This window comes from Carex rostrata, chromosome 6 (assembly GCF_964058835.1).
Source record: "Carex rostrata chromosome 6, lpCarRost1.2, whole genome shotgun sequence".
NCBI classification, from domain to species: domain Eukaryota; kingdom Viridiplantae; phylum Streptophyta; class Magnoliopsida; order Poales; family Cyperaceae; genus Carex; species Carex rostrata.
In genome coordinates, this window is record NC_135923.1 from 9,580,035 (window position 1) to 9,603,310 (window position 23,276).

A 23,276-nucleotide genomic window follows, 5' to 3' on the forward strand; every position below is an offset into this window, starting at 1 on the left:
AGTATTAGTGCAAGTCAAAGCTGTTGACAAATGATGGACAAAAGACTGTGGATAATTAGACGCTTCTTGTTTAAATTTCGATAATATTTCTTTAAAACATAATTAGAGCATATTCCTCAGTGTACGTGCCGACCGTCCATCCAAATACTATTCATTAAGACATTAATTGTCATTTACCAAAAACCGCTGCAGCCTGCTGGCTCCCGCCAGCCAAGTTTTCCGTGGTTTTCTCCCCAAGACAAAACATGGGGATGGGATACGAATTAAATTAGCCTTCCTCCTTTGACTCACACACTTGACTCTTTTCGTCCGTTATATATTAGCTCGCCGCTCTTTTCCTTTCCATCCAACACAACTCCAAAGACCAAAGCTATTACAAAGATTCCAAGCAATTCCATTAATAAATCAAAAAGTTATACACAATTGTTCTTCTCTTCTGACTTCTTTTTTAGTGCTGCTTTCTCTACTCACTCTCCATGGACACTAAGATCAACTCCATCGACTCTTTTACCGAGGCAACAGCCAACGGTGCGGTGGGCTGTCCTCCGGCGACCTTCTGCCACACGATCTCACCCGCCCCACTGACCACCGCATCTGAGGCAACCCTCGGACGCCACCTTGCTCGCCGACTGGTCCAAGTTGGTGTCACCGATGTCTTCTCCGTTCCCGGTGACTTCAACCTAACCTTGCTCGATCACCTCATTGCCGAGCCCGAGCTTCGCCTGATCGGCTGTTGCAACGAACTTAACGCTGGATATGCCGCTGATGGATACGCGAGGTCTCGCGGTGTTGGCGCCTGTGCGGTCACCTTCACCGTCGGTGGGCTCAGTGTGTTGAATGCCATCGCCGGTGCGTACAGTGAGAACCTGCCGTTGATTTGCATCGTAGGTGGCCCCAACTCGAACGATTATGGCACGAGCCGGGTTCTGCATCACACTATCGGGTTGCCTGATTTCTCCCAGGAGTTGCGGTGCTTCCAGACCGTCACCTGTTACCAGGTAAATTTAATTAGATAATATACAGAGGTAAAAAAAATGCTTGCCTATTCGATGCTTTTTTTTTTTCTTCTTTTAATGTTTCAATTTGTATCTTGTGTGTTGGTTCTTCAAATTAGGCGGTGGTGAACAACTTGGAAGATGCACACGAGCAGATCGACACGGCAATTTCAACGGCTCTTAAGGAGAGCAAGCCAGTTTATATTAGCATCAGTTGCAACCTTCCTGCCATCTCTCATCCCACCTTCAGTGGCGAGCCAGTCCCTTTCTTTCTCAACCCCAAGTAATGATTCTGGCCTTTTCTTTCGTAATTTTTTTATTGGTACTGTTCCAGTAAAATAAATTGGTGATTGTTAACCACCTGTACTTTTTTTGCATAAATCAGAGTGAGCAACCAGATGGGCCTAGAGGCGGCAGTTGAGGCGACCATGCAGGTCCTAAATAAGGCTGTTAAACCGGTTATGGTAGGTGGACCTAAGATCCGTGTGGCGAAGGCTAGAGATGCTTTTGTCGAGCTAGCTGATATTTCGGGTTTCCCGGTGGCGGTCATGCCATCAGCAAAGGGTCTTGTTCCAGAGCAGCACCCACACTTTATCGGTACATACTGGGGTGCTGTCAGTACCGCCTTCTGTGCTGAAATTGTGGAATCTGCCGATGCGTACATCTTTGTGGGCCCCATTTTCAATGACTATAGCTCAGTTGGCTACTCTCTCCTTTTGAAGAAAGAGAAGGCGATCATTGTGCAACCTGAGCAAGTAATAGTTGCCAATGGGCCAGCCTTTGGTTGCATCCTCATGAAAGATTTCCTTCATGCTCTTGCAAAGAGGATTACGAAGAACACAACTGCTTTTGAGAATTACAAGAGGATCTTCGTGCCAGAGGGACAACTACTCAAGTGTATTCCCAAGGAGCCCCTGAGGGTTAATGTCATGTTTAAGCATGTACAGCAAATGCTTTCTGGTAATACTGCAGTGATTGCTGAGACTGGTGACTCATGGTTCAATTGCCAGAAACTTAAGCTTCCCGAGGGTTGTGGGTATGATATCCTCTCACCAAACTTTTATTTTGGTAATAGTATAGTAGTTGCAAATTATGTGGATGTTGAACTTATCATTTTAATTACAGATTGTTACTGACTTTGTAGGTATGAGTTCCAAATGCAGTATGGATCAATCGGCTGGTCTGTGGGGGCAACCCTTGGCTATGCACAAGCAGCTACTGATAAGCGTGTGATTGCTTTCATTGGCGATGGTAGTTTTCAGGTAGACTATCTTATTGATCTAATCCTCATTTTTAAATATGTTAGTTGTTCGAGATGTTGAATATATAGCTGATATTCAAAAATTGTGGAATATCTCAGGTGACAGCTCAGGATGTGTCAACTATGATTCGTTGTGGCCAGAAAACCATTATATTCCTGATAAACAATGGTGGCTACACAATTGAAGTGGAAATCCATGACGGCCCGTACAATGTGATCAAGAACTGGAATTACACCGGACTCGTGGATGCCATCCACAATGGCGAGGGCAAATGCTGGACTACTAAGGTTTGTTTTGTTTCATACTAAAATTCCGATGCTCAACAAAAAAAATACATTTCAAATTTTAAAATTTTATACTAAAAAATAATTATTTATTGGGGGCAACTAACGCAGGTTACATGCGAGGAAGAACTGACTGATGCTATAGAGACAGCTTTGGGACCAAAGCAGGATTGTTTGTGCTTCATAGAGGTGATTTTGCACAAGGATGACACCAGCAAAGAGCTGCTTGAGTGGGGGTCCCGCGTGTCAGCTGCAAATAGCAGGCCCCCAAATCCTCAGTAAACTCTGAGCTGTTAGATCGTTGGGAATAATTTTGGTTTAATCTACTTGAAGTACTTTGGTTGTTTAGTATGTTCATTGGGAGCTTTGTTGTTTGCCTTTTATTTTCTGAATTATGTTATTGAATCATTGTGTATAAAGACCACTTTGATATCGTCACTATTTTCCTTTAATGCTTACTGTGGAAGGTACATTTCCAAGTGGTTTTGCCAGAGACGTGGATGTAATCACTTTAATGTTTAATCCAGTCGTTTATTTTCAAATCGGAAGTCTTGACGTTTGGGAACGGCAGCAACTTTTTCAAAAGAACAAGAAAAAAAAATTAAGAGGTCACAATCTTCATGTGGTTTGTAAGTCCTGGGAAATGTTTTAGAAAGTTAATTTAAAATACAGGTGATGATTCTGTTTCGAAAAAACAAAACCATTGACGACATTTTTTATTTTTTATTTTTGAGGAAGTTCAGGTTATTCGGAGTAGCTTACAATCTAACATCTACCTGGCTTTTCCGCAATTAAAACCTGTACAAATTAGCCCGTCAATTCAACAACAAATATATATATATGAGAGAATTATTAATTATTTATTTATCATCGGAAACTGCGAACTTATTCAACGGCAACACCCATAGTATTCAAGTTCAATCTTATTAATTAAAAGTTCAATCTTAACGTGAAGTCAAAAACATAAACGGGTAGGAAATCTCTCCAGAACTGCACAGCGCAGCGCGAGGATGTCTGCTGTTGGCTGTCTATATGTAGGGATGGCAGAAAAGCCCGATTAGCCCGGAGGCCCGTTAATATCCGCCCGGCCCGCCCTTTACCCGGTCGGCCCGGAGCTGTGATGGGCCAGGTAAGGCCGGGCCTAAAGACGGGTCAGGTCAGGCCTGGGCTTAACTCTAAGCCCAACGGGCTGCCCGTGGGCTTATATTTTAATACAACAAATTGAATTTTAGGGTTTTTACTGCTGAGCCGCTGAGACTGTCCCTCATTCTCTCAATCTCTCTCGATCTCACCTATCCCTCTCCTCTCCGTCTGAGAGACTGAGACGGCTCCTCTCTCAGTCGCTCTCTCTGTCCACCAGGTGCCGCCACTAGTCACCGCTACCACCACCAGATCTCTCTCCGTCTATCAGCCACCAGATCGCCCTTTCTCCACCACCAGTTCTCACTTCTCCTCCGTCAGCACCGCACCAGACTACTCCTCCGCCAGCACCGCCACCACTACTCCTCCGCCACAGTGCCACTACTCCTCCAGTCACATATACGGTTAGTTTCCTCTCTCTTCTCACATATACGGTTCTCTAACTGTTGAAAGACTGCACCCAATTAATTTCGCAATAAATCCAACTTGTTATTATTGTTGTTGTTCTATTCTCTTCGTTAGCTGATTTGATTACTGTTCTATTTTTTGTAGATGAAATTTGTACCAACATTTTTTTATTAATTTGATGTTATTGAAAAATTGAATGATCTCTAGATATTTGATGAAATGAAACCAACATTTTTGTTGATGAACTGAGTATATGGTTTCCCTTTTGAAAAATTATAATGCTAATTATAAAAGAAGGTAGCATTTCGGAAAAATTGCTAAAAAAGATTGTGCCTATAGTTGGTTCTGTGCCTATATGGTATTAGATATTGAGAAAATAATTGGATTTGAGAGGTTTATCTGGACTGCCTTCTATGCCTCCTATATACCAATTTCGTTTCATATATTTTTTTCTAAAAAATATTATTATGTTTTTATTTGCAGCAGAAGGAAAGATGATATAGGTAGCTGTGATTTTATTTAATCTTGCAAGATATAAAAGAAAGTGAATCAAGGTAAATAAATTTCTTTTTGATGATTTTAGAGTAACCCAGCAACTGGGATCTTTTTCATTATTTTAGTTTGTTTCCAGTTGATGGTCATATTTGAACCCTTTTGCAACATGTGAAGTTGAATTTCCATGCGTTTATCTTTTCTGCTTCAAATTTTTATATAGAGTGGTTTTGATTTGATGATGCAGGAATGTCCATTGCTAACTGATGGTAGGTTCTCTGGTGGGTCTCATGGATTTGTTGTTGGCCACATTTGCCCTGAAGCACAGGTAGTTAGTTATAACTTGTCTTCAATAGTTCAATCTTAATTACCTTTGATTTTTTCAGTTGAAATTGACCAATCAGATTATCAAAAATTATAAATCTCAATTTGCAGGAAGGAGGTCCTATTGGCTTAATACAAACAGGTGATCAAATCACCATAGATGTTGCTAAGAAAAGAATAGATGTTAATCTGACTGAAGAGCAGTTGGAAGAGAGATGAAAAAGGTGGACCTCACCATCTTACAAAGCCAACCGAAGTGTTCTTTATAAGGTACCTGGTTTAGCTCAATCCAAAATTTACTATGGTTTGCTATGTTAGAACCTGCTGGCACCAACAAACAACCAAGGCCAAAGTTATTGTTCAACCAATACCATATCACCTTGTATCACGATGTACCTGCCAGTACCAAGGAAACATGGTACACTAGATCACAATTTCACAGCTGAAAACTAAAACAAGGAACTAAAGTAAAAAGACAACTAAAACCAAGAACAGAAAATTATGGCTCCAATATTGGCGCAAAGGGATTTTATATTAAGATGTAATGTTGGCTCTAAATCTTGATATGTTTTTTTTTCTGAATTTAATCTGCACAGTATATAAAGAGTGTGCAATCAGCGTCACAAGGATGCGTCACAGACGAGTAATGAAGGGAATAATTTAAGTGCATGATAATTAATTATTGGGGCATTTAAGAGTGAAATGCTCTTGAAGCATCAAGTGGATGTCTGATGATGATCTGCGTTGGCTTGAACAAAATAAAATGTAATAATTGAACTAGACAATTTTGTGAATCCAATTTTTGTAGTGGAACCAGTCTGGTCTACTTGTTATTTTTCTGTCGTCATGTCAAGCTTATGGTGCTATTTCCATGATTGTAGAGCTAGAAGTTGTGTAAGGCTGCTTATGGGCCTCTGTCTTGTCTCTAATTTTCTCGTCGTAAAAATTATCTTTACAGTTATACTTGTATTTGGAATTAATGCAACAGCCAACAGGCTATAGTTTCTGAAAAAGAAAATAAAAAGTTGGAGAAATTTGGCCTCAAAAAATGAATTGGGCATGGCCGGGCCGGGCCAGGCAAGGCAGCCCATGGGCACAGGCAGGCAGGCACGGGCAGGCCTGGGCCTGGAGAAAAAGCCTATGGGCAGGCTGGGCCTAGATTTTCAAGCCCGTCAGACTGGGTCAGGCAGGCGGGCCATTAATTTTTTACGGGCAGGTCAGGCCTGGGCTTGACAAAATACCCGTGGGCTAGGCCCATTGCCATCCCTATCTATATGGGGCTCTTTTTCCGAATCTTAAAAAACAAGTACGCAATACAAAGAAAAGTTAACCATCCAATTATTCTGCATCGTATCCAGCACAGTACTGAATACGAAGCCCAAATAAACACCTAGTTAAAGAAAACAAACCAATAAACACGACTAATTTGATTAAATACCTAATTCTCTGCCTTCGAAGTCTTCCCACCGTCCTTTTCGTTCCTCCTTCGTATGGCTTCTTATTTCTCCATCCCAACGTATCAAAAAGCAAACATCAATAATAATAATAATAATAAAAATACAAAAATTTCATTAGAAAAATGTTTATTGTTGAGAACATTGTTTAGGCCGTCCCACGAAATCTAATCACTTCGCTAGCTCAAAAGTAATGTCATATTATTTAAACATCAATTATTTGGCCTAGATTTTTTTTTTACCAGCTGGGGATTCAAAGGCATAATACACCAATAATTAAAGTTTCAAAAAAGTAACAGACTAAAGGTGGTAGTGAATAAATAAAACGATGCACATGAGCAAATTGACATGGCTATTTCAAATTTTCAATGGCTCTCGAGAAGAGCAAGACGGTGTACATTATCATCAGTTGTAACATCAGTGATTTCCTAAGATCGCGAAAATTAACAGATAATATTCAATATTTATTGTCTAAATGCTCATAAATTATTTGTGAAAAAATTAAATAGATACATTAAATATGATATCAATTTCTTCTAACATGTATTTATAGTGTGATGTGTGTTTCTGTTGATGTTTAATTTGAATCAATTTTGACCACATATATAATTCTAAAATCATTAAAATTGACAAATAATACCAAATATACATGTCTTTTTTTTTTTTAAATGCTAACAGTGGCTGTCAGACCAAATGTATATGTCATTTATATGATGCTCATAAGTTTTTTTGCAACAATCAAACTGATGCATCAAATATTCAAATATGATGCATAAAATTATGTTAAAATGCATCTTACAATGCGTTATGTGTGGTTGTTAATGTTTTCAATCAAATTTTGTCACATTTGTATTTTAAGATCACGAAAACTAATGGATAATATCCAATATTTGTCCTCTAAAAGCTCAGAAAATTATTTGTGCAAAAATCAAACAAATTTGACTCATCAAATTTCTTTAAAACTACATTTACGTTGTGTTGTTTGTCTATTGATGTTTGTAATCAATTTTCTTCACATTTATAATCCTAATATCACAAAAAACCGACGGATAATATTTAATATGTCCTCTACATGCTTATGAATTTATTTGAGTAAAAATTAAACAAATACATCAAATATGACACATAATTATTTTAAAATGCATTTACATTGCCTTTTGTATGTCTGATGACGTTTTAAATAATTTTTGTCACATGTAAAATTTCAAGATCATGAAAATGACAGATAATATCCAGTATATTTCAGCTCCATGTTCATAATTTTTTTTTCTTTTTTGCAATATTCAAACGAATATATCAACGTATAAAGTATTTCTAAAATTCATTTCCTTCTATGGGTTGATATTTTAATAATATTAGCTCATGTTAGATTGGCGGCATTTTTTTTTTTTTTTTTTTGACAAAAATGATATTTTATCATCAGTTTCATTACGAAACGAAAGACTTCATACAATAGGTCCAAAATAAAGGGTTAGCATACAATCAATCCATGAATACTAACAACCAAAAAAAGTCTAACCAAAAATCAAGATCGGCGGCATTGTTTGGTCTCATGAAATTTCAGTTCTGCAAATGTGCGCGCATTTTCCTTTTCGGTGGTGTGGCATTCCAATTTCAACTACTTTGTTAGACCAAGAGAATAGAGATCCAATCAGAAAGTGCGAAGTTCCATGGTACAAAAAATGAAGTTTAATTGACATTAAACGAAAACACTCGCAAGCTTGCTTGCGAGTTGTGAGCAATTTTTCAAAACTTCCTGATTAAGTAAATCCAAAAAAAAAATACATATTTAAAAGAGTACTCCAGAGAGCCATTTGTTTTGTACTACCAGGAAAGTAAGCACCGATAAGCATTCACACAACAGGAAACCTGCCAAAAGAGTAACAACTCCTGTACAAACCATGACAAAACAAAACAAAATTTCTCTTTCATGCACCTTTTCTTTCTTCTCTTTTAACTAATTTGTTCCAAAATGTCATTGTTTGAAGCTGAAAGAAGCCGGTTGTTTTGAAGCAGATGTGGAGGAAAAGAAGCTCTACACTTGACAATGTGTGATTTCAACTTGGGTATATTAGGATGCGCGCTCTTACATCTGTGGCACCGCAATTCCATTTCTAACAATTTCTCATCAGTTAACTTTGCTGACCCATGTTCTTCAATTTCATCCATAACATCAACCGAATCACGAAAGAAGGCGGTGGTAAATGAATTCCAATGTTTTTTGTTTTTTAAAGATGGTGAGTCAAAATCCTGGCTTATGACATGGAGGTGGAGTTGCCGCATTGATGGAACCTGAATTAATAACAAAACAAAATGTAGTTCATCAGATCTTAAATCTGTTATGCAACTGAATAAATATGATATGATGTAATCGAAACCACATAACCTTCCAAAACAATGGTTTATGAAAGTTAATCAAATCAAAACTTCAAGTAAAGAAAACTTAGTTAATTTCATTAGAATGAATCACAAAATGTTTTTCCCTTAGGGTGTGCTCCAGAGAGGGGTAAAAGACCTTTATTAAAGGGAAGGAATGGGAAAGTTTGAAAACGACGAAATGCTCACGTCGTTTACTTGCTCCATAAGAGCAGAAATGGAGAGGGAGAGGAGGGGAGGAGTTACTGTTCGGAGGGGAGAAGAGAGAGGCGCAGCTTATATTTTTGGTGAAATCTGTCACCCCCGATTTAGGGTGTAGGATTTACTGTTCGGAGGGGAATCCCTCGTTTCTCTTCCTCTCCGTCCCTTCCCCTTCCTCTACGGACGGTAGTTCTGGAGCACACCCTTAGTATCACATCAAAACTTCAGTTGGTGTCTAGGAGGAAAATAACATAGAGAACCCTCCAAAGATAATTTCAGTCAAATTAAATCTTTCAATGACAATATTACCCCTCGATTTAACTTTTCTTGTACTGGACAAGAGGTGTGCCCCCGTCAACAAAAGGGAAGTCTGAAATGCAGAATTGGAATAATTTCTGGAGGACAAACACCAATATTTTTCCTTTATTTGGAAGGTAAATTTGATAATTCAGAGTTCTGCATAAAACAGCAACAGGTTACTAACCGAATGATATCCTAGTCTAAAGTACAGAGAAGGGTCTTCACTGAGGAACTTATTGACCCATTTCACACCAGCAGAATGCATAGATCGTAACATGGGAAGGTGTTCCCTCTTTGCATCTTCAAGACAATCTAGGCCGTTCAGTCTTGACAGCACAAGCACATGCTTTTTAGCCTAAAAGTATTTTTTAAGAAACAATAAGAGAAGATATAAATACTGAGGGCCTTTTTCCCAAATGGGACCCAATAACAAACAACTGCCAATAAGCTATTTTAACAGAAAACAAGCAAAGGCAAATTATGTATTGTGCTTTCATTGTTTCAAGAATTGCTTATAAAGCAATTGGGCTAAGTAGGTTGAATTTATACAAAGTCAAAGGTAATTTAGTTAATGTTTACTTATTTAAGGTTGGTTTTTTTGCAAATGAACAAAACATATAATACGGGTTTCAGGATTGGGATTTTTTGGATACTTTTCATTTGCATGATTTTTTGCAAATGAACAAAACATATAAGGTTGAATTTATACAAAGTCAAAGGTAATTTAGTTAATGTTTACTTATTTAAGGTTGGTTTTTTTGCAAATGAACAAAACATATAATACGGGTTTCATGATTGGGATTGTTTGGATACTTTTCATTTGCATGATTTTTTGCAAATGAACAAAACATACAATACGGGTTTCAGGATTGGGATTTTTTGGATACTTTTCATTTGCAAATCATGCAAAAGTAAAAGAGGTTGAAAAATATAGAGTTCTATAGCAAACCTTGGGATATAAATCATTCAATACTATAAGGTTATCTGATATCTCCAATAAACCATCTTTATGTTTCTCAGGATCCTTAGCCGTGTTATGAAGTGCAAGTGCCCATGACCCCCAATTCCTTTGTTTAACCTCCTCCCGTTTCTCATTATTTTTAGATTCTCCACTAGTTTTCTCCTTTGATTCCACAAGCTTTTGCTTCTTGTTCCTCTCGAGACAGGCAACAGATGCGAAACTCTCAAAGAGAGAAGAGTATGTGTCACGAAGGATCTTGCAACCTTTAGTGTAGTCATTTTCAAGGTAGTTTGGTCTCTGTGGATTCATGTTAGGTCCAAGTACATGTATCACATGAGTTACGCCTTCTCTTTGGTACAGAGGAGAGGTAGAAGGAAGTGGTACCGCAACTGCATTGCCTGGATTTAGGGTCCCGGCCCGTTCCTTTGTCGCCACTTCCAAAACCTCTCCTGCTGCTTTGAATATTGCTGCATTTACTCCACCACCTCCAGGTCTTAGCCTCCTGGCAAATAGAAATAAAAGATTATCCTTTTTAAGTAGCAATCTTTTCTCAGGGAAGAGGTAATTATAAAGAAACATTAACAGCACTAACCAAATTCAATTAGGCTTACCAGTTGGCAGCATTTGCAATGACTGTACATCTCAATCCTCCTTTTGAATACAATTGAGTAATGTCTCCCACAAAAGTTATAAACCGGCTTGAATCAATCCCCTTTTTCACTGCTTTTTCTCTAACCAGAGATAAAATTCTTGACTTATTGCTCAAATCCACCAATGCTAGTCTCACGTTATCTACTCTTTTCAGGAAATCTTGTGCCAACTCAAGTATGATATCTGATGCCTTATCTAAGTCAAACTGAAAATCAGATGTCGAAATAGATGGAAACGCAAGAGTAGGAAATTCATTACCAGAAACATTTCCTGACGAGTTGTTTCCTTCTTTCTCCTTTTGTCTGTTATCTTCTCTGGCTGATTTCTTAAAAAAAGTCATGATACTTGGTTGTACACTTTCCTTTTTACTCTTCTGACCAAACTCGCCAGAGGAGAGCTTATCAGAAGGGCCCAAATCACTATAAGTTTTTATAGCCTCTTTCACGTCCTTGTCATTCTGACAGAATGTGATACGAGAGAAACCTTCGTTCATGTTTGGAGCCTCCTTGTTTTGTAGCATTTTGTTTACAACTGCAGCAGCTTGACCGCCCTGCAAGTTGCCTTCGTGGCCGGTTCGGTTGACGCAACGGGAAATGCACACTTTAGCAGGGAGGTCGAGCACAACTGCATGTATATCAGTGTGGGAGCTGCAGAGCTTCATGAAATCAGTTCGTTGTTCTTTTGCTAAGTTGCACCTGTCAATGAAGACACTTTTTCCTTTGATTAGTGCATCAGCCGCTGCTTCCAGACTCTGCACCTTTGTTCCAGTTTTGCCATTGTTAATTGTGTCCTGTACAGATAGTGCAATTTTATTACAAAGGAACACAATTATATACAGCTTTTTTTCACAGAAATGTAGGCTAAAGTTTTTCAGAATGAATCACATTTTTGGTGAAAAGTTGACAATTTTAATGCCACGAATACAGAAAAAGTCAATAAGAACCAGGAGCTCAAAATTTTGCAAAGTAATAGTCCTCAATTTTAATTAATTAAAAAACATTGAAAGAACAGAAATGAGACCTGGCAGACTCGAACCCAGGGTCGCTTTGAAGCAGTTATGACAGCTTCACAGAAGGTGCTCTTGCCACTGCCAGGCGGGCCCACCAAGATCACCATGACGATTCCATTTGGCTCTTCTTCTAAAGAGAATTGAGATGGATGTTCTCAATTAAGACCTAAGAAAAGAAAAATAACTAAAATTGTAGAGCAAAAATAGAGCTTGCCGTTGACCGGAGTTTGCGACTGAGACGGGGTACCTCCGTCCATCTCTCCACCTGCTCTCTCGTCGAGGAATCGGTAAGTGAAGTCGCGGAGAATGAGGTTTTGCTCTGGCAGAACGGTGGGCTGGATTAAGATCGCTTCCAACTTATGGCCCAAAGGCCGTAAGCAGCCCGTCTTGTAGCCCATCGCGCGAGCATGGATTTGCCCCAGGGTGGCCGGTTTGAAATGAAGAACTAAACGGAAAAAATTGCAAAAAATCTAAAAACATGTGGCTGCTGGGATTCGAGCCCAGGTCTCCACGGCCACAACGTGGAATTCTCACCACTAAACTACAGCCACTTTGTTGAAATTAATTCGAACATAATAATATAAAACTCAATACCATTCCATACACTACCTTACAATGACATGAACCGGTTGTACGGGTTGTGTTGACATTTCACACCCACAATATTTTTTCCTTAGGTCTTATTCGGCAGTAATTCCGAAAGTATTGTTCACGTGAGAAAAAAAAAATTCACTCAGACTGAATTTTTTTTGTTCCATGTAAACAGTAAAATCCAGTTCAAAATTTTCAATTCCTATTCCCAATTGGCCTGCCGAACAGGCTCTTTGAGTATCTTGGTCGATGAGATAGACTTTGCCGGCTACGCATTCCCATAATTATTTGATTATAAAATTTATAGCATGCAAAACTTTGAAAGTCAAACAGCTATAGCTTCCCAAAGTCAAATTGTTATCACGGACTCTCTCCTGGGCACCTTCGAACTAGATGTCATGTGAAATTGTGTGGTACTGCACACTGCAAGTATCCCAAATATGAGAGAGCATGTTGACATTTTTACAAACACATAACGGCCACATGAAATTGATCCGCTATTATTGAACAAAACCATAATTCATTAACGTGGCTATTTTTCTTAGGTAAGTCTCCTCGGAGAGAGTCAGAGTCAGTCAGACTATATGAAAATCAAATGTAAATGAAAATTAATTAATATAAATTTTTCATGCAGTGAATGAAAATTAATTTTATAGTATTCATATTATTTTAGTAAAATATATTATTGGTTTTGTCCTCTAATCATGCTTCACATTCTTATCTATGTTTATAAAGTCTGAACAGTCGATCTAAACTGGTCAACGTGATATTAATATTACAATGTGCTTGGAGGTCAAATTTTACATTTTTTTATTTTTTTTTAACAATTTTTGTTTGATAGGTACAAAATCATTGTTTTCATATGATCATGGACCGTTCAAAACAGTGATTTTGTATATATCTAAAAAAGATTAAAAAAAAATTCAATAAATAATTAAATATAAATTTGGTCTTCAAACACATTTTTGTATGGAGATTATGTTGAGCATGATTGGAGCACAAAATCAATAGTCCATTTTAACCTTACTCTTTTACTAAATTATGTATAAAATTATATAGGGGCAGAAGCTGGGGCAGTAATAGTGTAGCACGCACAAGGAGACAAGGGCAGAGCCAGACCTTCAAACTATGGGGGACAAGACGTGAATGGCGGTCAAGTATATAAAAAATATATACTACAAATGAGAATCAATTTGACAATTCCATAATATTCTCTAATAAATTATATATAAATTTATCAATAAATACAAAATTTCTGAAATTAAATGAAGGTCAATTGACTCTCATTTACACTGAGTATCTCCGCTTCTACAAAGAGATATAACTCTTATGCTTGGTACACAGAGCTCCTTGAGGCTTGGCAAGAATAGTTGTCTATCTCATTTGTGTGTATTTTGGATATCTTAGTACTTTGTTTATCTTTTGAAGCTATAAGAGGTTTTGGCTGTATTAATCTAGGGTAGCTGTCTAGCTGATTTGTGGTGAAACTGAATGTAATATGATAGGTTGTATGTCTGTATATATATGTCACTTTCTCTAGCTGGCAGGAGTTAGTAGGAGTTGAACTCTTTGATTTCTAAATGAAATTTGTGGAATTTATCCCACTTTTTTTTTTTTTTTAAATGTATAAAATTATAAATTTTGAAAAAAAAAAGATGAAGGTTAATTTACTCTTATTCATTGCAAGCGGTTCCACTATTTAGTGTCGTGACAGATAGGGTAAAGAGATATGAGAGTTAATTGACTTTATTACTCTTTTTTTCTCAAATTTTATATTAATGTGTTGTATTTTACAGAAAATAGTACAAATATGCATATTTGACTCCGTAATTACTAATAAAGTTTTCAAAACTGACCCCATACTTTTTCAAAAATAAAAAAATAATAACTTAGCGTGTATATATAGAGAGAGATGAGCTAACTTGCTTTTGAAATTAGAGATGGTGTTTTACTTTCTGTTCATATCTTCATTTTTCAAAGTTTAAATAGTTGATTCGAACCTTCCAACATGTTCTTCACATTAAAATGTCTTTGGAGACCAAATTTTACATTTTTTGAAATTGTTTTACTATTTTTTCTAGAGTTTTTGAATATCATTGCTTTGTTGAATATTTTTTTAATTTTTTTATTTAATGAAAAGTTGTGATTTTAAAAAAATTCTGAAAAAATAGTAAAAAGTCTCAAAACATGTAAAATTTGGTCTTCAAGCACATTTTAAGATGAAGATTATGATGGAAGATTTGAATCGACTATTAATTTGAATTTTAAAAATAAAAATATGAATAAGAAGTAAAACATCATCTTTAATTCCCAAAGCAAGTTAATCTATCTCTCTCTTTGTGTGTGTGCGTGTGTGTATATATTGATTAAAATTTAGTATATATATTAGTTTGTAATTCGAGTGGAAGAATATTTTATAAATATTAAATTATTAAATAATTTGATCTTCCTTTACTTAAACAAATTTAATTTATATATTGACTCCCATAAAATACCACGTTTGCCTCTCATTATTGTGGCTATCCTCGGTGCAAGGCAGCAAGAAATCTCAATCCTTATTCCAAATGACATAGACGATGCAAATAATCACCGAGGACTACTTGATCCATATTACAACTCAATAAGTCAATTAGGCTCCTCTTCTTTCTTTAATAATTTGTTAGGTTTTTTAATCAAAAAGGGATAATTTGTTAGGTTTTATTTTCTTCTAGTTAGATTGTAATAGGAAGAAAGAAGGAATAGAATGAAGAAAATGGAGCAGGCGCCAATAGTAAAATGGAGGCAGCAAGGAAAAATAAATGAAAATAAAAAGGGACTCTCAATTAAAAATAATGAAAAAAAAAAGCCGTCTCAAATTACGAAAAAGAAAAAATATATACAAAAGATCTAGAGGCACTTGGTCATTGGTGAAGAACTAGTTTGGCTTAATTAGTCGTTAGACCCTGGTCAAATTGAGCAGTAATATTTATAGCCGACTTTGAAGTCAAACTATTGTGTCTTTGGCTAGATTAATTCTCTTATCTTTTCTTGAAGATCTCATCAATGACAATCAGAGAATCGTCGTAAAGACCTCGTCAAATCTTATGTTTCGGGTTGATTCGAGGTACAATTTATTTACCCATTACAATTTTTTTTCTACAGGGAGCAAAGCACGCTTCCTGCAACTATTACATAGGAGTATAACTAAATATTTAGCAACCGTATTCACTCTAATTTTAGAATATAAGCAGTCAGACAAAGGCAGTTCCAAATAATTACCCCCTGCAAAGGGGTTACCGTTTGACAATTTCCCAAGGTGTCTTCACCGTGCTTGCTTTGATTTCAGACTAAGAATAGGATGACCAACTCATTCCCTCATTTTGTGCAAATAAAAAGGACCAAGCCAACGCAACTCCCTTCCGGCCATCCCTATATATGTAGAAATACTTACCTTGTATGCAAAGCGGCATCCGAAAAAACTATCGTCTCTCCGAAGCCATCTCAATAGCCATAGCCCGGGCCTAATTAATTACTTCATATATTCAAGGGGCTCTCACACTTCGGCAATGGCGTCCACGTCCTCAACTTTCTTAAAGGTCTTCAACCGCTTCGATGCAGATGGAGACGGCAAGATCTCACCGACCGAGCTAGTGGCAGCCATGCAAACAATTGGCCAACAACTAAGCGTCAAGGATGCCGAAGCTGTGGTTGAGTCTGTTGACTCTGACGGGGATGGCATGTTGAGCATGGAGGAGTTCAAGAAACTAATGGAAGAAGGGGAGGATGTCGGCAAGGAGAAAGAGCTCAGAGAGGCGTTCGAGATGTACGAGATGGAAGGAGAGGGGTGCATCACCGCAAAGAGCTTGAAAAGAATGTTGAGTCGCCTCGGCTCATCACGAAACGTCGAGGAGTGCACGGTGATGATCCGCCAGTTTGACCTTGACGGGGATGGAGTGCTTAGCTTCGAGGAGTTCAGGGCTATGATGACGGCTTGAAACTATTGTTTAAGATGCATGTTTTGATGCTCAAGCAAAATTCTGTTTATATTGAGTATATCTATTTTCTTTGCTTTTGTTTTTGGTTTGTAGTCCAATTGAATATATGTTTTACAAGGACAACTAATTGTACTTAACAATTAGAATTCCAGTTTGAATCCAATATAAACATACTGATCAAGATTGTTGTCCTCACAATTTTCATTGCTTTGTGCTTCTTTAATGTGTATTAAAGTGAGTCACGAATTAGTAGCAAGAACATTGAGAAAATTTACAGTAACAGCCGTCTCTAATACAAACAATATAGCAACCTGGCTTGGCAATTAGGCACCAAGATTCTTCAAGTGCATAGTGAACAAATCAAAAGATCAGCCAGCTTGTTTCTACTGTAGTGTTTACCTGGATTCTTTTAATGGACTATGGCTTGATTGAGGCAGTGAAAATTACATTTTAGCCGAAAGATTAGTCATGGACGCACTTTCAAGCATTTGGTATTTGTATCAAGTAGAGAGCTCAATTTATCAGCAATAGAAAGAAGTTCAAAACTACACAAGCTACCCAATTTATCATTACACGACCTCAAAAACCTAAATAAAATCATCTCTTCCCCTTACAATCATATAGCAAAAGGCAAATACTTACAATTAGTACTCATTAAAATGTATAGCACCAACCTTCCAGACAAGATAAGTGGTGCCAAACATAATTGTGGTAATTAAAAGAAAAGAAATCACAACTGCAAGCACATCGGCACCAAAAGGGTTACTAATGGTCCATTTTCCCTGAGGCAACCCCCGTTTACTATCATCAAACAAGTTTGTCGGTGCTTCCGGGAGACATGATCCCCTTTTCTTTCCTTTATCAGTCTCTCTGATAGCTTCCAAAACTTTACTTCCAAATTCAGATTTTGGGGGCTTAGGATTCGACTCAACATACTTTGAGAGTACACGTGCAGCTCGTAACCTCTCACGCGCAATTAAAGGAGGCCTCTTGCTGTCCACGCTTGGAAGGGCATTTTCGTCAATGTTTTGTGGCTTTTCTTCTGTGTTTGCTTGCTCTTATATTTTTGGCTTGGTGACTGGTAGGCCATTTCCATCAGTTGTTGCCGAGATCATAGTGCATCTGTTCTTCTTTGGTGCATAGAAATAAAATGCATTTTGTTTATACTGTCTGATGCTAAGGCAGGATTGATTAGACCATGGTCCAATCCTCAACAGTCTGCCTAGCTTTACCTACAGAATATCAAATCAGAGTTAACTGTTAATAGTTGTTTGTCATTCCTCAAATTAAAGACAAAGGGAAGTTGGTTCCAGGAACGAACTCTCCCAAGATAAATATTTCTGCTAACTCTGACTGCTATTTTAGCAATAGCAAATGTCACTGGAAGAGAAACTGCCCGGAGTATCTTGGAGATATGAAGTTTGAGAATGTCTCAAAAGTCTCAGTCTCAAGTATTTATGTTATTGAAATTAATGTTGCGACCTCTCTTAATGATTGGGTACTGGATACCGGATCATGTGCTCATATTTGCACGAATATGCACGCACTAAGAGGAAGTTACGCAATAAGGAAGTACAACTCCGAGTTGGAAACGGAGCACAAGTTGCAGCCGTTACAGTCGGTAGGATAGAATTGTACTTGCCTAGCGGGTTTATTCTGGAACTAGAAAATGTCTATTTTGTTCCTACCATTTCTAGAAATATCATATCAATCTCGTGTTTAGAGATGAATGGTTTCTCGTTTGTTATAAAGGACAATAGATGTTCTATTTATAAAAATGAGACATATTATGGATCATCTTACTTGTTAAATGATCTTTATATGCTAGAAATGGAAAACCCCGTGTTTAACATCAATAACAAAAGACTCAAAACGTTTCATGAAAGTATTGACTTACATGAGACATAAGTCTGAATCCTTTGACGAGTTCAAGGAATTTAAGACTAAAGTAGAAAATCAATTGAATAAAAGTATTAAGGCATTACGGTAGGACCGTGGAGGCGAATACTTGAGTTATGGTTTTCAAAACGTACTTAAAGGAATGTGAGATAGTCTCACAACTCACACCTCTAGGGACACCGCTATGTTACGGTGTTGCCAAGAAAATGAAACAAACCATGCTGGACATGATTCGTTCCATGATGAGTAACGCCACCCTTCCAAAATCATTTTGGGGACACGCACTAGATACTGCCGCACTAACGATAAATATGGTTCCATCCAAGTCAGTTGAAAAGACTCCATACGAGTTATGGTTTGGAAAATCCCAAATATGTCTTATCTTAAAAATGGGGTTGCGAAGTATTTGTCAAACGTCTGACGTCTGACAAACTTGGTCCCAAATCTGACAAGTGCTTTTTCGTAGAGTATCCTAAGGAAACGAAAGGATATTACTTCTATTACCAGTCCGAGAACAAATTAGTTGTTGCTCGTCATGGTATACTTTTGGAGAACAAGTTTCTCGCAAAAGGAAGTAGTGGGAGTAATGTAATACTTGAAGAAATTCAAGATACATCACACAATAATACATCTGAACTAGATCAGATATACCCACCACTTGATACTTTGGCTCATGAGCATCTGGAAGAACCAAATCCACAAGTAGCTGTGGAAGAGGTTCTAGTCCCGAGCTCAAGTTCTTCAACGCAAGTTGAAGAAGAACTAAATCCGCACACTGTTGTGGATGAAGTTCGACAACCAGAAGAACAAGTGCTACGTAGGTCAGCAAAGATAGTCCATGCACCCGAGAGGTACATGGGACTGCACGAAATCTCAGTTTTTGACACTGAAGATCCTCTGACCTATGCGGAAGCAATGGATAGGCCTAACTCTGATAAATGGCTGGAGGCCATGAGATCCGAAATACAGTCCATGTATGACAACACGGTCTGGAACCTAGTTGTACCACTTGATGAGGTGAAACCCATAGCTAACAAGTGGGTTTTCAAAAAAAAATAGACATGGATGACAATATGACTATTTACAAAGCACGGCTAGTAGCGAAAAGGTTTCAAACAAATTCTGGGAATTGATGAAACTTTTTCACCCGTGGCTATGTTTAAGTCAATTCGGATACTCCTAGCAATTGCCGCATTTCATGATGATGAAATATGGCAAATGGATGTCAAAACCGCATTCTTAAATGAAAATTTAAGAAGAGGATGTGTACATGACACAGCCTACGGGTTTTGAAGATCCAGAGAATGCTGGGAAGGTATGCAAACTTCTTGAATCCATTTATGGATTGAAGCATGCATCACGGAGTTGGAATCTTCGATTTGGCGAAGAAGTCAAAAGCTTGACTTCGTCAGATGCGAAGAAGAATCTTATGTGTACAGAAAAACTAGTGGGAGTGTCATCGCCTTTCTTAAATCTTATATGTAGATAACATACTCTTAATAGGAAATGATATTCCTCTATTGCAATTAGCCAAGTCTTCATTAAAGAAAAGTTTTCTCGATGAAGGACTTGGGCGAGGATGTCTATATACTAGGCATAAAGATCTACTGAGGTAGATCGAAGAAACTTATAGGATTAAGTCAAAGCACGTACATTGACAAAGTGCTGAATCGGTTCAGCATGCAGGATTCTAAGAGAGGATTCCTGCCAATGAATCATGGTACACAGCTTAGCAAGACTCAGTGTCTTTCGACAACTGATGAGCAAAGCACTATGAGTAGAGTACCATACGCTTCGGCTATTGGCTCTATCATATGCGCCATGTTGTGCACTCGCCCAGATGTCTCGTATGCTTTGAGTATGACGAGTAGATATTAGGCTAATCCAGGCATAAGGCACTGGAATGCTGTAAAGAATATCCTTAAGTTCTTGAGGAGAACTAAGGATATGTTTCTCGTCTACAACGTTATCACCTAATACGAGAGATCGTAAACATCATAAGATGCTTATAATTAATTATAAAAGATATAATTAATATAAAGGTGATGTAAAGATAAGTAGAGTTGACACAGTCAGCAACACAGCTGATCCACTCACAAAATCTCTTCCTCAAGCCAAGCACGAGATGCTTAATGCTTCTATGGGTCTGGAACACATAGAAGATTGGCTGTGAGATTTTCTCAGGATCTACGAGATCTTAGAGAATAAAGAGTTTTGTATATAAGTAGGGTCTACGATGATTGACTCCTAGCTTAAGTGGGAGATTGTTAGTTTGTAATAATCTAGAAGTCAATAATACGATAATTTATCATAAAGCTTTGTTCATGAATTGAATGTTTATTTATATAGCATTTTGTTGCCTTGAGTATTATTGAATTTATGGATCATTTCGAGTTCATGACTGAAATTGTGAAACTCCATAATATAGATGATATATACTCTTAAAAGGTCACTGACCAAGGTAATTAGCAGGAACACTAATTACCGCGATAAGGTTAGTATGTGGATTAAAAGATGGTTAAGTTTTACAAACCACCTGACACGAGATGTCATTTTAATCACATAGATACATGTTCTAGAAACATGGTATTTGACAGACCCCGAATGAAACATTAAATAGAATTGTGTTCGTGTCATTTATGTTTTCATTCAGTGTCACGTTCTACAGTATGAGGTATTTATCGTTCCCACTGAGAAATATGTACGTGTGATTGTTATCCACCGCTGTCCGTAAAAAGCAGTCATAACGGTAGCTTTTCCATATGTATAGCTTAGCTGAAGAAGTGATAGTTTACCAAGAATACTATTTGTCCCTCGTATCTCTATACGAGCTATAGCATCACTGGGCCCCTTGATAGAGTAAGATTATCTGCTAGCGGTATAATTACAAGAGTAATTATATTTGATAATCTGCTCAAGATCAAGAAAAGATTAAGTTAGCAAGGATGACACACATCTACCTTGAAACTAATCTGATAGCTATGAGACAGAAGAACAGACACAAGTAAATTGTTTACTGGATCGTGATATTGTACAGTACAGCATCATCTGTGTAATTGGATGGTCATGATGTGTTGCCAGATGCCACCCATGACTAACAGAAGTTAAAACAGTTTTAACTCTGTTTACCAACATAACACAGATCCTATTGGGTCACACCATATAGGAGCTACTCGGAGAATCTTACTGATTAATTATAAATTGATTATAATTAATATTAAGATGGTTATAATTAATTATACGTGTTATAATTAAATTATAAATGTTATGTAAAAATAACAAGCAAAAACATTGGTTAATTTATAAACGTGTATGACACGTTGTATAAAAGTTAACCGGTTAATTTATAAATGTGCAGGACACATTGTATAAATTATCGAAACAACAAATAACCGCAAGAAAAATATATATAATTATTCAGAATAATTATACGAATATTATTTGTGTTCGGGCCGAGGGCATTCGAGTCTTTTCAGATTCATCCTTATCCGCATGACACGTCATCGATCCTATCCAGATGACACGTCATCGATACCGAAACAAATAACCGAAAGAAAAATATATATATAATTGTTCAGAATAATTATACGAATATTATTTGTGTTCGGGCCGAGGGCATTCGGGTCTTTTCAGATTCGTGCTTATTCGCATGACACGTCATTGATCCTATCCAGATGACATGTCATCAATCCTATCCACAAGGGCAAAATGGTCATTTCACACCTATGCCACCTTGCATGTGTAGAAGCATGGAGAAGAATGTGGAAGGGTGTGGAAGGGGTATTTTGGTCATTTCACATATAAAAGGATGAGGTGTCAATGGCATATCTTGTAAATAGGCCGAACTTGGAGGGCATTTTGGTCTTTTGCAACCGAATCTAAACACTATAAATAGGGGTGGAGGGGTAGAGAGAGAAAGATATATTCACATATATATATATGCACATTCACATGTATCTTTTCGTGCAGAAACGAATCGGTATTTTCTCTCTTTCTCGGTTTCTCTCCCAAATAGTGTTTCGGTTGAGAAAAGAAAGTTATACGTACTTGACGTATAATCTTGCGGGTTGTTGTGGAGTATATTTACGGGATCGATGAATAGTGTTTTACCGAATTTAGCGGTATGTCAGTTTTGCATATTGATGAAACTGAGTAACCGAAAATTCGTGTTTACGGGTTTTCGTCTTTTCCCCGTGAATAGTGTTTTTGCATAATTCCGCGGTTTACGGTATTTCTGGCAGAAGAAATAAACCGCTCTCTGGTTAGTCCTGGTGGATAACCGATAGAGGTATCACACGTGTGATACTCCGAGTCGATTCCTTCCCTGGTGAGGCTCTACTCGCTCGGTCTGCATTCCAACTGTGATTTGGAAACAAGGTATAAATATGTTATATTAATCTATTTAATTTGTAAGTAGATTAAAGTTTTAGAAATCAATCATGGAGTAGATCTGTAAAAGGATTAAATTGGGTTTTGATGCCAAAGGAATACTGAAGGTGGACCGCCTTGGAAAGTTTCCTGACATACCCCGTTTAATCCTGAGCTTAAGTTGGCTGTAGAAATTTTTGTTCTACGGTCATTCCGCACCTTAAGCCTAAAAGGGGTTTTGGATTAGCACCGAGGAAACCCCAACAAATACCTCATACTGTAGAACGTGACACTGAATGAAAACATAAATGACACGAACACAATTCTATTTAATGTTTCATTCGGGGTCTGTCAAATACCATGTTTCTAAAACATGTATCTATGTGATTAAAATGACATCTCATGTCAGGTGGTTTGTAAAACTTAACCATCTTTTAATCCACATACTAACCTTATCGCGGTAATTAGTGTTCCTGCTAATTACCTTGGTCAGTGACCTTTTAAGAGTATATATCATCTATATTATGGAGTTTCACAATTTCAGTCATGAACTCGAAATGATCCATAAATTCAATAATACTCAAGGC

General features: G+C 37.4%; 3 protein-coding genes, 1 long non-coding RNA gene and 1 other non-coding gene across 7 annotated transcripts; 3 read left to right on the forward strand and 2 right to left on the reverse strand.

The window, feature by feature from the left end:
• Positions 1 to 297: 297 nt before the first annotated feature.
• On the forward strand, positions 298 to 2,982 carry LOC144555169 (pyruvate decarboxylase 2-like). Its single transcript, XM_078303405.1, has 6 exons — positions 298 to 998; positions 1,115 to 1,278; positions 1,381 to 2,031; positions 2,140 to 2,257; positions 2,356 to 2,544; positions 2,653 to 2,982. Exons 1-6 carry the CDS (start codon positions 477 to 479, stop codon positions 2,821 to 2,823), a joined length of 1,815 nt encoding a protein of 604 aa, XP_078159531.1. The 5' UTR covers positions 298 to 476; the 3' UTR covers positions 2,824 to 2,982.
• A 1,784-nt stretch (positions 2,983 to 4,766) lies between these two features.
• LOC144555759 (uncharacterized) lies at positions 4,767 to 5,718 on the forward strand. Of its 2 annotated transcripts, none has more exons than XR_013512100.1 (3): positions 4,767 to 4,912; positions 5,021 to 5,175; positions 5,502 to 5,718. It is a non-coding gene; the product is annotated as an uncharacterized LOC144555759 (long non-coding RNA). The 2 variants fall into 2 exon arrangements; XR_013512101.1 differs by having other exon boundaries at positions 5,511 to 5,718.
• Positions 5,719 to 8,141: 2,423 nt separating this feature from the next.
• Positions 8,142 to 12,236, reverse strand: APTX (APRATAXIN-like protein). 2 transcript variants are annotated; one of them, XM_078304244.1, is made up of 6 exons: positions 12,072 to 12,236; positions 11,869 to 11,987; positions 10,809 to 11,638; positions 10,186 to 10,699; positions 9,421 to 9,591; positions 8,142 to 8,651 (listed from the first exon to the last, which is right to left on the reverse strand). In XM_078304244.1, exons 1-6 carry the CDS (start codon positions 12,112 to 12,114, stop codon positions 8,313 to 8,315), a joined length of 2,016 nt encoding a protein of 671 aa, XP_078160370.1. In that variant the 5' UTR covers positions 12,115 to 12,236; the 3' UTR covers positions 8,142 to 8,312. The 2 variants fall into 2 exon arrangements, with proteins under 2 accessions (XP_078160370.1, XP_078160371.1); XM_078304245.1 differs by having other exon boundaries at positions 12,079 to 12,203.
• Positions 12,237 to 12,336: 100 nt separating this feature from the next.
• Positions 12,337 to 12,408, reverse strand: TRNAH-GUG (transfer RNA histidin (anticodon GUG)). The gene has a single exon. It is a non-coding gene; the product is annotated as a tRNA-His (tRNA).
• Positions 12,409 to 15,545: 3,137 nt separating this feature from the next.
• Positions 15,546 to 16,591, forward strand: LOC144555722 (uncharacterized). Its single transcript, XM_078304128.1, has one exon. It carries the CDS (start codon positions 15,994 to 15,996, stop codon positions 16,420 to 16,422), a length of 429 nt encoding a protein of 142 aa, XP_078160254.1. The 5' UTR covers positions 15,546 to 15,993; the 3' UTR covers positions 16,423 to 16,591.
• Positions 16,592 to 23,276: the final 6,685 nt, after the last annotated feature.